The 13,560-nt window shown below is 37.6% G+C and overlaps 1 protein-coding gene across 1 annotated transcript in view; it reads left to right on the top strand.

Annotated features, from left to right (window-relative positions):
- The window catches only part of CFAP54 (cilia and flagella associated protein 54), a 301,384-nt gene that overhangs the window by 18,795 nt on the left and 269,029 nt on the right, over window positions 1-13,560 (top strand). The window contains exons 6-8 of the mRNA XM_012814149.2: window positions 5,909-6,052; window positions 8,880-8,993; window positions 9,118-9,219. Coding sequence (XP_012669603.2) covers window positions 5,909-6,052; window positions 8,880-8,993; window positions 9,118-9,219 — 360 coding nt within the window. The remainder of the gene's footprint in view (window positions 1-5,908; window positions 6,053-8,879; window positions 8,994-9,117; window positions 9,220-13,560) is intronic.

Genomic DNA, 13,560 nt, shown 5'->3' with positions numbered 1-13,560 from the left:
TCCTCCTGCCTTGGCCTCCCACAGTACTAGGATTACAGCTGTAAGCCACCATGTCCAGCCTTTATTTTTCTTTATTCCATGCAAGAACCTTACTTGCAATATTCTAATACCCAGGAGAGGTACTTTTTTCTTATTTCTTAAAAGCATTGCTAACTATTTTAAATGCTGACAATATTTAAAAAATTAAAATGCAAGTAAAGATATTTGCATGCTCTATGGGTAACATTAATTGTGTGTTCTCTTTCTGTTTTGCTCCTCAAATAAAAAAAAAAAAAAACTGTTACTGTCAGTGACTTGAACAAGCTCTGTGCCAGCATTTTGAGTGTGAATTAAATGAAGGGATACTGTCCCATGTATAATGTAAATTTGGCCTACAGACTATTCTAATGACTCTACATTTGGTTCCAAATGATTTCCTAAAAAGAATTTGCACTTGGTATAACAACAAATACAGCTTCACAGGACCATCATAGTCTGGTCTGCTGCAGGGTTTGGCTGCCAAAGCTTTGAAGGGCAAAGATGTCTGTGCCAACATTTCACTGTTAGTGTTTGTACTTGTTAATGCTGAGACAATTTTAATTTAAAGTGATAGTCATCTTAAAATAACTTCTTATTTACAACCTACGCAAGACATCTCTCTTCCTCACATAACTTGAGTTTGTCTCTGACAAAATAAGGGGTGAGGGAGAATAGTTGTATGGTCTCACTTTCATGGGATGGGAGTAAGAGAAGTGAGGGATGCAAGAATTGCGGGGTGGTAGGTGGGTACACAGTTGCCACCTGAAGATCAGGATGGAATTCTTTCAGTTTGCTCAATATAGTAAGTTTCAAGGAAATTAATCATTTTCTCTCAGAAATTCCCTACCCTCTAACTGTTAAATTGAATCCTGAGCTGATATTAAAAATGGACTTGTGGGTTCAGTTTAATGGAGACAAGTCCTTGGAGGTCCCACTATGTCCAGGTTCTCCTGGGTCTGAGGGACCTGGATACTGTATTGACCTTAAGCATAGACAGGAGGAAAAATAGGTGTGGGATCCTCAGGCTGTTCATGGTGTCACTTGAAGGAACTCAGGAAATTTCATCCCCAAATATGATTTCCTCGTATAAAGAATATTTTGAATCAAAGGCTGTTTAAGGTCAAGAAACACTGCAAGAGGCTTTCCCTCCATCTGCATAAACTGGACTGATCTGATCAGAAGATCAAAGGGGACAGTTGATTCCCTTTTTATTGTAAGAATGAAGGTCAATGGGGCAGCGCCTGTGGCTCAAAGAGTAGGACGTTGGCCCCATATACTGGAGGTGGCAGGTTCAAACCCGGCCCTGGCCAAAAACTGCAAAAAAAAAAAGGAAAAAAGAATGAAGGTCAAGAACATGAGGAGACTTGGCCCAAATTGAGTAAGTCATCCAGGCCAGGCTCAGTGGCTCACACCTGTAATCCTAGCACTCTGGGAGGATAACGCTGGTGGATTGTCTGAGCTCTTGAGTTTGAGAACAGCCTGAGCCAGAGCAAGACCCCACCTCTAAAAATAGCTGGGCATAGTGGCAGGCGCCTGTAGTTCCAGCTACTTGGGAGGCTGAGGCAAGAGAATTGCTTGAGCCCAAGAGTTTGAGGTTGCTGTGATCTGTGACATCACAACATTCTACTGAGGGTGACAAAGTGAGACTCTGTCTCAAAAAGAACAAAAAAATAAGTCATCAATACCTGTCTTTCAGGTTAATCTACAAGTCAGTCTATTCCTTCCCCCAGCTATTCCTCCTCCCTAGCAACCATTTATGGCCCTATTCAATTCAATTTCTCCCTCTCCTCTAAATGGCATATATAAAAATATCTGAACATCACTGAAAAATTACGTTATCATTCTGTGATTTCTCCCTGGGTGCATAGTAAATAAATCCTTTCTCTTATTGATTTGCTTTAACTGTAAGTTGATCTTTCAGTGAACTTTTAGGGGAAAGGGCAAGTTTCTCCACACCCCTACACAAGTCTAGAGCCATCTAAACTCCCATTTCTATAGGACCTAGGCATTATGGCCATGATTATTATTGAATCAGTGCCCTGTCTCAAAACAAAACAAAATAAAACAAAATGAAGCAAAACAGAACAACTGTATAGTACTTAGCAAACATTAGAGAATATAATAGAATCCAGCCCAAGAATCTATTGCTTTCTCTTTCATTTCAAAATTGAAATAATTTGGCAAAGTATGCAGCTTGAGTAGCTCTTATCAAATTATTTCACGTATCATTACATAAACTTTGAATCCCAACTTCGAAATTGCTTCTGTGTCGTTATCAGTGAACGACATAGCTGATAACAGTGAAGCTGCAGTGCCATCCTGTGGCCAATCTGATTGTTCTTCCTACTTGATTCTTAAAAACACCCTTGCAGGGCCTGTATTCTAGAAACAGAATTCATTTGGTTTTTCTAACTTTTTTTCTATGAAAAGACTAGACTACTATATCCCCTATATCCAATCCATTTTTAAATAGAAATATTTATATCTAGCTTTTAAGGGTAAAAAATAATGCTACAAATTGAGTCATTTTTTGAAAATGACTTTTCATGTTTAAATTTTTTTTTTTAATTGTCACCCTCAGGAGGGTGCCATGGTTTCACAGCTCACAGCAACTTTAAATTCTTGGGCTTAAGTGATTCTTTTGCCTCAGCCTCCCTAGTAGCTAGGACTATAGGCCCCCAGCCACAATGCTGGCTATTTTGTTGTTGTTGTTGTTGTTGTTGTTTAGCAGGCCCAGGCTGGGTTTGAACCCACCAGCCCTGGAACATGTGGCTGGCACCCTAACAGCTGAGCTATGATCGCTGCCCCATATTTAAATTTGAAACATAGTTTTCTAGAATCCTAAGTCTTTTATGGTGAGCTTTGCCCCTTTGTCAAGGCTTCTCTGTGTGGAAAGAACACTGTAATAGGGAGTTCAGAGACCTGAATTATAGCCCCAGCCCATTTAGCCTATTGAAGTCAAATTAGACTATGTTTAAGGTCCTTGGTGGCACAAAGATCTGTGATTGTTTTTAATTATAACTCTAAATCCAAACCCAAATGGAAGCTATTTTTTTAAACTTTTATTTATTCATTATTTATTTATTTGGAGACAGAGTCTTACTCTGTCATTCTAGTGTAAAGTGCTATGGTATGATGGCTCATAGCAATCTCAAAGTCTTAGGTTCAAGTGATCCTCTTATCTTAGCCTCCTGAGTAGCTGGGACTACAGGCACTCGTCCCAACACCTGCCTACTTTTTCTATTTTTAGTAGACACAGGGTCTCACTTTTGCTCAGTCTGGTTTCCAACTCCTGAGCTCAAGCATTCCAACCACATCGGCCATTTACGGTTCTAGGATTGCAGGTGTGAGCCACTGCACCTGGCTGAACCTATTTTTATTTGGAAATATGAAATTTCTAATGCTAGCAGTCCCGAGGGATTTTGGAAAGACTTAAATTTAAAGGTAGATTTAAGTGGCTTAATCCCATACCAATCAAACCATAACAGTCCATATGCAAAAATACGCAATAAAGGTTTTCAGGATGTGAGAAACTCAGGAATTTTTAGTGATAGCCAATTTCATATCAGTTCACAGTAAGGTTATCAAATAACAACAGCAATGACAGCAACAACAACACCAGTGATAAAGTGATCTTGGGCTGACTTAGTAGAGGTACAGTGTCCAGAACCAGAGACTGAGAGTTTTCACTATACTGTGGTTCTCTCATACATGCTAGAGGGACTTTGACACCCTGGGGTGAAGGCACAGAAGACCAAGCATGATGGAGAAGGGCACTGCAGGTCTGTGAGGTGTGGAAATGCTGGGGAGGATATTTATCCTGGAGAGAGGCCAGAGGACTGCATAGATGTTTTCAGATTCCTTCTATTTATTTATTTTTTTTTTTGAGACAGAGTCTCACTTTGATGCCCTGGGTAGAGTACCGTGGTGTCATAGCTTACCTCAAATTCTTGGGCTCAAGCAAACCTTTGCCTCAGCCTCCTGAGTAACTGGGATTACAGGCACCCGTCACAGCACCTGGCTATTTTTAGAGATGAGGGTCTCACTCTTGCTCAGGCTGGTCTCCAATCCATAAGCTTAGGCAATCTGCCCACCTTGGCCTCCCAGAGTGCTAGGATTACAGGTGTGAGTCACTGCAACCGGCCCCTGTTTTCACATCCTTGTAAGGATATAATTTGGAAGTGAGTTTTAGATTATTTTGTGTTGTTCCAAAAAGCCCAACTAGGACCAATGTACTGGAGGCATATCAAAATGGATTTTATTTTAGGTTATGGAATATTTTTTCAGGTTTAAAATTGCCTTCTGCTGCCACATGGTGTGTTCCTTTTTACTGGCTGTAGAAACTCTTGGAGAGAGAAGTGGCAGGGCCTCTGTGATGCTTGTGATGGATATGGTGGTGGAGATGAAATTTAGATTGACTTTCAGCCCTTTGATTCTATGATTACTTGAAATATTTCCATATTTAGCACTATCAACTGAAACTTATATGAAGGTCAGTCAGTCAACAAATATTAATTGCATGTCTACTATATACTAGATAAAGTTCTAGGTGCTTGGGGTACAATTATGAACAAAATAAAGTTCCTTGCCTAAGTGAACTACGTTCTGGTGATATAAGCTTACATTACAGTGGATGGCAAAGAATGTTACAATTCTGTGTTAAACCCTGATCTACTTTCAACATTCTCTTTCCTGTAGAATAAATACTGACTAGTGGAGAACTCTGGCCTTTTAGCCTTTGCCTTTCTCTTAGATTTCCGCTGAGCTGCTTGTACACATCTGGTATATCCTGTCTTTGAAGGCTCCAGAGATGGGTAATAGGGTCTGAAGGTTTTCCCTATTTTTACTATTAAATAATATGTCAGTCTGGTGGGTTTGTTTTATGTATATGAAGCTCCTGGATGTTTCTGATTTGCCTTTTTAAAGTGGGACTGACTTTTTTTTTTTTTTTTTGAGACAGAGTCTCACTATGTCACCCTTGGTAGAGTACTGTGGCGTCACAGCTCACAGCAGCCTCATACTCTTGGGCTTAAGCGATTCTCTTGCCTCAGCTACTCAGGCGCCTCCCATAATGTCCAGCTATTTTTGGGTTGGAGTCGTCATTATTATTTAGCAGGCTCAAATCCTCCAACCTCTGTGTATGTGGCTGGCACCCTACTCATTGAGCTACGGGCGCTAAGCCATGATGTTTTTTCTTTAATGATTTCCTCAATTATTGGAGGCCTCATTTGTTATTGAAAGAGGAACTTTATCCTGCTGTCCAAATTTATTATCATTATTTGACAATCTAGAATAATACTTACTAGCTATCTTGTGGTTTGTTCTGCTGACTTTAGGCTTGTTCTACTGAACTCATTCAGTAATGCTTGGGAATATCTGTTATGTTCCTGCCATTATTGTAGGTGCTGGTGAAACAACAGTGAATATGGTTCTGTTCTTACTTTCTTTTCTCTCTTTCTAATTCCAATTAGACTTTTCTATTACATATCGTTGGCCCCTGGCTCACCGGCTGTGAGCCTTTTTCATGTTCTCTACCTCCTGTACCAGCTAATACTCAGAATAATACACTGCTTCCAGGCTAGCTAATAATAATTGTATTGTTGGCGTTAGCTACTACACTACCATAGACATTTGAGAAATATTAATAAATTGAGCCAAGAAGCTTAAGGAGCTAAGAAGGAAGACATTATAAAATGGCTAATTTGAGATTTTGAGTTCTCCATTCCCTTACTTTTTAAATGCTTGCTTTTTCTTGAGCCATTGTTTATGGTATTTTTGGTTTATATAATCAGCAACTTGTGCTTACAATTTACCATTTGTTGACATTAAATAAAACTATCATTATTAGCTTAAAATGAAAATAGATGTGATCGTATCCTTTGTTTTGCAGGCCTTAGAGTATCTCCTGTGGGCCAGTGTATGTATGGAGTCTTCCGTGTCACTCCTGGCCGTCAGGTACTTGACGTGGAGAGTTACTCTCTACACTGCCGTCTGCCAGTGCTACTACGACTGCCAAGATGGCATTCACGGAGAGGTATGTGACTTTCTAATTCATGGCATTCCAATATTTAAAAATATAGCTCATCCAGCATTTTCTACCTTAGGTGCCTTTGAGGAAAAACAGAACAAAATAAAACAAATAACAACAAAAACAACAACAACAAACCACCAAAGAATTGAAATGTAGCAAAGCCAAAAGTTCACTGAGTTATTTGCGGAAATTTGCTTGGTTTTTCCATTCTGCTGATCTCTTTTCTTCCTTTCTGCTCTCTTTTTTATTCTCTATTAACTGCTACCCTCTTTGCTCCATTTCTGAATATGATTTCTGTTATCTTTTTTTAATTAAGTTTTTATTTTGAATTGGCAAATAATAATTGTATATACTTATGAGGTATGATGTTAAGTTTTGATAAATGTGTACATTGTGGAATGATTATTTCAAGCTGATGAATGTGTCTATCACTTGACCTTTTTATCACTTTTTCGTAGTGAGAACACATAAAATCTATTCTTAAGTAATTCTGAAATATATAATGTGTTATTAACTGTGGTAACCATTTCAAAAACTTGTACCTTCTGTCTTTCCATCCTCATTTTGCTCGTATACAAGCCAGTTTCCTTCCCTGTTTAGTTTTGTATTCTTTACCATTTACTATATTCTTGACTTGCTTTTCTCTGCTAACCACCATTTAGTACGCTTTCTAATCACCATTTAATACACTCTATTTCTTTTTTTCTAGTGGTGACATATTTTGTTCTAAAGCTACTAAAATGATAAGTAATGGACCGTTTGTATAGTTTTTTAAAAATTTCAAAATATTAAGGAGATACAAATATTTTTGTTACATGGATAGTGTTTGTTATGCTTGAATCAGGACTCTAAGGATGCCCATCACTTGAATAGGGTTCATTGTACACATTAGGTAGGTTTTTGCCCCTCCCTTCTTCCTCTTGCTTAATTATCAATGCCTTTTACTTTTCTCTGGGCACACATGTGCCCTAGTTCCAATCTATTACAGAGTTTAGTTTAGTTTTTCCATTCTTGAGGTGCTTCACTTAGAATAACAGTCTCCAGTTCCATCTAAAATTGCTGCAAAATGTATTAATTCATCCTTTTTTATGGTTGAGTAGTACTCCATGGTATACATACATGTACAACACATTCTGTTAATCCACTCATGAGTTGACAGGCACTTGGGTTGATTCCCTATCTTTGAAATTATGAATTGTGCTTCAATAAACATTTAAGTGCAAGTGTCTTTTTGATAAAATGACTTCTTTTCCTTTGGGCAGATACCTAGTAGTAGGATTGCTGGATCAAAGAGTAGGTCTACTTTTAGTTTGTTCTCCATACCGTTTTCCATAGAGGTTGTGCTAATTTTCAGTCCCACCAATGGTGTATAAGCATTCCTTTTTCTCTGTATCCATGCCAATATCTATTGTTTTTGTACTTTTTACTAAAGGCCATTTTAGCTGGGCATGGTGGCTCACGCCTATAATCCTAACACTCTGGAAGGCCAAGGTGGGTGGAATGCTTGAGCTGAGGAGTTTGAGACCAGCATGAGCAAGAGATAGACCCCAACTCTACTAAAAAGAGGAAAAACTAGCCGGGTATGTTGGAAGGCACCTGTAGTCTCAGGTTCTTGGGAGGCCGAGACAGGAGAATTTCTTGAACTCAGGAGTTTGAGGTTGCTGTGAGCTATGGCACCATGGCACTCTACCCAGGCCCACTGAGTGAGACTGTGTTTCAAGAAAAAAGAAAGCCATCTGACAGGGGTAATCTGAATAGATATCTCATTGTGGTTTTAACTTGCACTAAATGATGATGATTAGTGATGCTGATTAGTGATGTTGTACTAGCAATTTTTCATTATTTGTTGGCCATTTGTTTATCTTCTTTTGAAAAACTTCTGTTTATGTCTTTTGCCCACTTTTGTAGTTTTGAACATCTGATTCCTATTGAGAGTCTTCCATGTTGGAAAATTTATTTATTTTTTATTATTTTTTTTACAGACAGAGTCTAGTTATGTTGACCAAACTCATCTTGAACGCTCAGCCTCAAGTAGTCATTCTACCTTGGCTTCCTGAGTTCTGGGATTATAGGCATAAGCCACTGTGCCAGTCCTCCTTATTGGAAATTTTAGCCCTTCATATATGTTAATATTGTGATTGGCCTAGAAGCATCTACATTAAACATTATAAATGAAATATTTCAAAGAAATGATGAAATGAATGGCATGAACTCTTGTTATTGAACTCTTAATAACTCTCTCAAGCTGTTTTGTTACCTCTGAAGAACTATAATAATGATAATATGATTAAATAAGAAAACCTGCTTCCTTCCTTCCTTCCTTTCCTCAGATATTTACTAAATACTTCTTGTATGCTGGGATACAAAAATGAATAATACCCTTTAAGGAACGCAAAATTTAGCAGATGTCACGAACAGTTAAATAGATAATGCAGCATGTTATGGTAGGAAGGTTCAGATTTGAGAAGGGCAACTAACGATGGTTTTGTGTGTGTGTGTTGTGTGTGTGCACATCCCAGAGAAGTAATAATCTGTAGGAAGCTACTGTTTAACCCATATTTTGGTTTTCCTTCCTTTTCTTTGAATTTCATAATTTATGAAATTAGCATACCCGACAGCTTATTAAGTTTAGATTTATAGAGTTTAGTGATACTTATAGCACATGATAGACTGGATAGATAGCTTCCATGTTATAAGAAGTCAGCATTAGCCTGAGCTTCATTCACAGATTAAATCAAATGTCTTGCAGAACAAAACACATTGTCTTTATACATTTTTAATCCCTGTATTCTAACTTATTATTAATTAAATTTGTTTTAATTGCATATAGGCATTTGCTCGTCGTGCGTTAGCTAAAATTGATGAGTTAAGACAGCTGGAATTACTGAGTTTCTCAAAGTCACAGGAAGAATCCTCAAGACCTTATAGAGAGGCTGCAATAAAGGTATAAAAATTTCATGAACTAAAAGAAATTTACTGCGGTCTATGGCTGATTAAGTACTTAATATTAGTAGTTGACAAATGCATCCTATTGTTACTTCATTATATAATTCCTCTTTTTGAGGCAGATGGCAGTGATGATCTTCAAAAGAGGAGCCTTTGAGTCTAGAAGAAAAAACAAATCTATCTTTAGACCAAAGATAAGAATTAACATAAAGGAAGCACAAAGTGTAAGTCTAAAAACATCTTCTCAATTTAAGACTCTTTTTTGCAGTATATTTGTGTGATATGTCTTTTAAACCTAGTCCCTCATTATTAAATCTTGTCCCTGATTCTCTGCACCAATGGGCAAAATGAGAGAATGATCTCCCAATTTGGACATGGCCTCACTTCATCTCTTTCTTTCTTTCTTTTTTTGTTTTTAGAGGAAGCGTCTCACTATGTCAACTTGGGTAGAGTGCCATGGGTCATAGCTCACGCAACCTCCAACTCTTGGGCTTAAGCGATTCTCTTGCCTCAGCCTCCCAAGTAGCTGGGATTACAGGCGCCCGCCACAACACCCAGCTATTTGTTGTTGTTGTTGTTGTTGTCATTGTTGTTTAGTAGGCCTGGGCAGGGTTTGAACCTATCAGCCTCTGTGTATGTGGCTGGAGCCCTAACCACTGAGCTACAGGCACTGAACCAATTTCATCTCTTTCGCAAAGCTGAAGAGGAACCTGTGAAAGGTTTGAATGAACAGGCTCTTGAAAATACACAGGTCTCTGAGTGCTTCTGCACATGTATGTGTCTCTGACTGCTTCGTGTTAGCTTAGCGGGCTTGGAGGTTGCACAGAAGATGGAAGCCTTAGGCTTCCTCACCTTTGGGAGTGTTCAGGAACTAGGTTATCCTGTTTCAACAAACAGCCCCCATACCTCATGTGGCTTAAAACAATAGTTTATTTCCCACTGGAGTCATATGTTATTATAGTTATTGGAAGCTCTGCTTTTATGAAAGCAGCTCATGGGCAGGCTAAGGAGCAGCCCTCATTTCAGAAATTGCTGGTTATTCTGCAGAGGGGATAGAAGAGAGTTCTGGAAGATCTTGCACAGGCAGTGATACTCAGCATGGAAGTGACATGAGTCTGTTCTCACATATCATAACTAGTCACACAGCCCCTCCCAACCACAAGCATATTTGGCAAACAGCACTAAGGACTATCCCAGGGAAAGGAATAGGACAAGGTTTTGCCTGTCCTCTTCCCCCTCCTGCCTCTTGATTTTCTTCTTCCGGTACCTGTCCCTTTTCTTTTATGATTCTCAGTATCCCTCAAAACCAGTTTTATATCTTGCTGAAACTTCCTCTGACTGTTCTAGATGGCCATACACTTTCTTCTGTGAGTTTCTGTGTAGGGACTGAAAATAAAAGCGAGAGGGCAGAGGATGAGAAGCTTTTTCAGAAGAGTTATAAGATCTCAGAACCTGGAAGGGGTTTTGGAAACTACCTGGTTCAGTTTTCTTCTATCACAGTTGGGGAAAATAAAGCTCAGAGTATTTAAATTACTGGCCCAGAGTCACCAAGGCAGCCATTGATGGAACAGGTATCTCCAAGTCCACTGCTTTCACACTACTCCAACGACAGTTGCTGTCTATCCCCCTTTCTTGTTAAAACATTTAGGAGTAATTCTTTTTTTCCCTTTTAAATAAATCATGATATTTAAATACAAATATATTTGGACATAGTACCTTACCATTGCTACTCGGTGTGACAGTATCTACTACTAAGCCCAAAAGTACATTTTACACATCCCTTTAAAGTCAGGTCCCTTACAGACCTGAAACTATAAAAATTCTAGAAGAAAACCTAGGAAAAAACTCTGCTCCCCTAAAAAAGAAATTATCATATCAAAAAGATATCCGTACTCATATGTTTATCACAGAACCATTCCCAGTAGCAAAGTTATGGAACAAACCTAAGTGTTCATTACTTGTTGATTAGAAGAAAATGCAATACACAGCCTGGGATACTATTCAGCCATACAAAAGAATGCAATCATGTCTTTTGCAAGATCATGGGTGGAACAAAGTCAAATACCACATGTTGTCACTTACAGGTGGGAGCTAAATAGTGAATGCACATGGACATAGAGAGTGAAATAATAAATGCTGCAGGGAGAGGGAGGTGTGGGATGGGAAATTACCTGATGGGTACTATGTTTACTTAACTGAGTGAGGGTTTCACAAAAAGCCGAGATTTCACTACTATACAGTGTATCCATGTCATAAATCTACACATATGCCCCACAAATCAATTAATAAAATAAAATAAACCATTTCCATTACTGACCAACAGTATATAATTAGTGGGGGTGGTAAATTGCCAAATTATAAGCCAATTTCTTGGATGAACTATTGAACTGGTCGCCTATGTATTGTTAAATAGTAATGCTAGAGTCTTTGTAAAAAAGCAAGAGACAGTATTTTTCCTTACCAGCATTTTTTCTTTGAGCAAACCAAATTTAAATAACCAAAGCTGCAAGATTGACATTACTTAATTATTAGGACTTATAGTCATTCTGACAGAATTAATTATATTTCCAAAGAAAAATGTTTAAAATCCCAGATAAAAGTACCTTAAAAACTCATTTATCTCTTTTTTCTTTTAAGATAATAGTATGAAAAATTCTGGTGTCATTTATTTTGGAAAAAGATTATAATTATTTAGTGGGTAGTTTTTACAGACTCGTCAATATAATCTTGTAACGTCATGCTGTATTACACTGATATGTTTGCAGAATATCCTGCTTCATCTATATGAAATAACTTTATTATGTTTCTACAAAATAGTCATTTCAACATGCATTAATTCTATTTTCCAAAACATTTGTGAGTTTGTAAGTCAGTTGTAATCCCACAGTAAATCATTTGACTTCCAAAAGATTCTTTGAAAGGATGACTAATACAGACTCCGAATAATCAATCATGTTGCGATTCATTCAACAAATATATTTTAGGTACCTGCTATGCAAACAAGAGAGAAGATGATTATATTATAGTGAAGAAATTACATGGTAAAATAATTATATCTTGTGATAAATATTAAGAAGGAAATAATGGTAGTGGTGTGGCAGGGATTAAATGAGTTACATGTAAAACTCTTAGAATGTTCCTGGCATTTATTAATAGTAGGTTCTCAGTAAATATTAGCTATTATTATTATTTTTATTCATCCAAGAACTCCATATATATTAAATACTGTGGTTTCAAGAATAGTGGAATATAAAAATACTAAGTCACAGTCCTTGCGTTTTGAATGGACTTGAAATAATGAGCAAGATTTGACTAGACAGGGAGGAGAGAGGAAAACATACTAAGTGAAGGACCAGAGCATGATCATGGCTTACAAGCCAGAATAGGCAAAATTTGTTGGGTGACAGTGAGAAATAGAGCTTGATTAGGGTAGGCATATGATGTTGGGGAATTAACATAGTACATCTCATAGAGTAGATATCATGGAGACCATAGTATTTAAAGGTGGAACAAATTGTATGGTGGTGTCATCCTGATTCTCATCCATCTTGGCATTTTAAACAATAGTACTGTATATCTTATGCAGTATATATACCATGATTTGTCTATTTTTTTTTACTGTTATTTAGTTGTTTCCATTTTTTTGCTATTATAAGTATTGATGTCAGCCACATCTTTAGGCATACTATTTTTCTCTTTATTTCCTATAAATAAAATTCAAGATGCAGGATTTCTGAATCAAGGGAAACAAATACTTTTATTTCTCTTTCATATATTGCCAAATTGATTTCCAAATGGATATCTCTATTTTCTCTTCTTCTTCTTCTTCCTCTTCCTCTTCCTCTTCTTCCTCTTCCTCTTCCTCCTCCTCCTCCTCCTCCTCCTCTTCTTCTTCTTCTTCTTCTTCTTTTTTTTTTTGAGACAGAGTATCACTTTATCACTCTCAGGAGAGTGCTGTGGTATCATAGCTTGCAGCAACCTTCATTCCTGGGCTTAGGCGATTCTCTTGCCTCAGCCTCCCCAATAGCTGGGACTACAGGTGCCTGCCACAATGCCTGACTATTTTTTGTTGCAGTTTGGCCAGCGCTAGTTCGAAACCGCCACCTTTGGTATATGGGGCTGGCACTCTACTCACTGAGCCACAGGCGCCTATCTCTATTTACAAAGTGACAACCTACATGTACCAATTTTACCACAAGTTATTATTTTGATATTATTTGTTTAAACTTCTTTTTTTTTTTCTTTGCAGTTTTTGGCTGGGGCTGGGTTTGAACCTGCCACCTCTGACATATGGGGCCAGAGCCCCACTCTTTTGAGCCACAGGCGCTGCACTGTTTAAACTTCTTTTGCAAATTCAGTTTTAATAAAATGGCTCATCATTTTAACTTTATTTCTCTGATCTAGTTTTTCCTTATATTTGTGTTTACTCTTTATATACATTTTTTTGTGTTTATGAAGTATCTTTCTCAGTCTTTGACCATTTATCTACTGCAGATTTTTAATTTTCAAAATACATTTGAATGAGCTCATGGTTTTTGTGACATTAATTTTTTTTTTTTTTTTTT

Source organism: Otolemur garnettii, unplaced genomic scaffold (assembly GCF_000181295.1).
Source record: "Otolemur garnettii isolate 467f Iridium unplaced genomic scaffold, OtoGar3 scaffold00007, whole genome shotgun sequence".
NCBI classification, from domain to species: domain Eukaryota; kingdom Metazoa; phylum Chordata; class Mammalia; order Primates; family Galagidae; genus Otolemur; species Otolemur garnettii.
The sequence above is the reverse complement of the archived record's forward strand: the minus strand, read 5'-3'. Positions and strand labels throughout refer to the sequence as shown.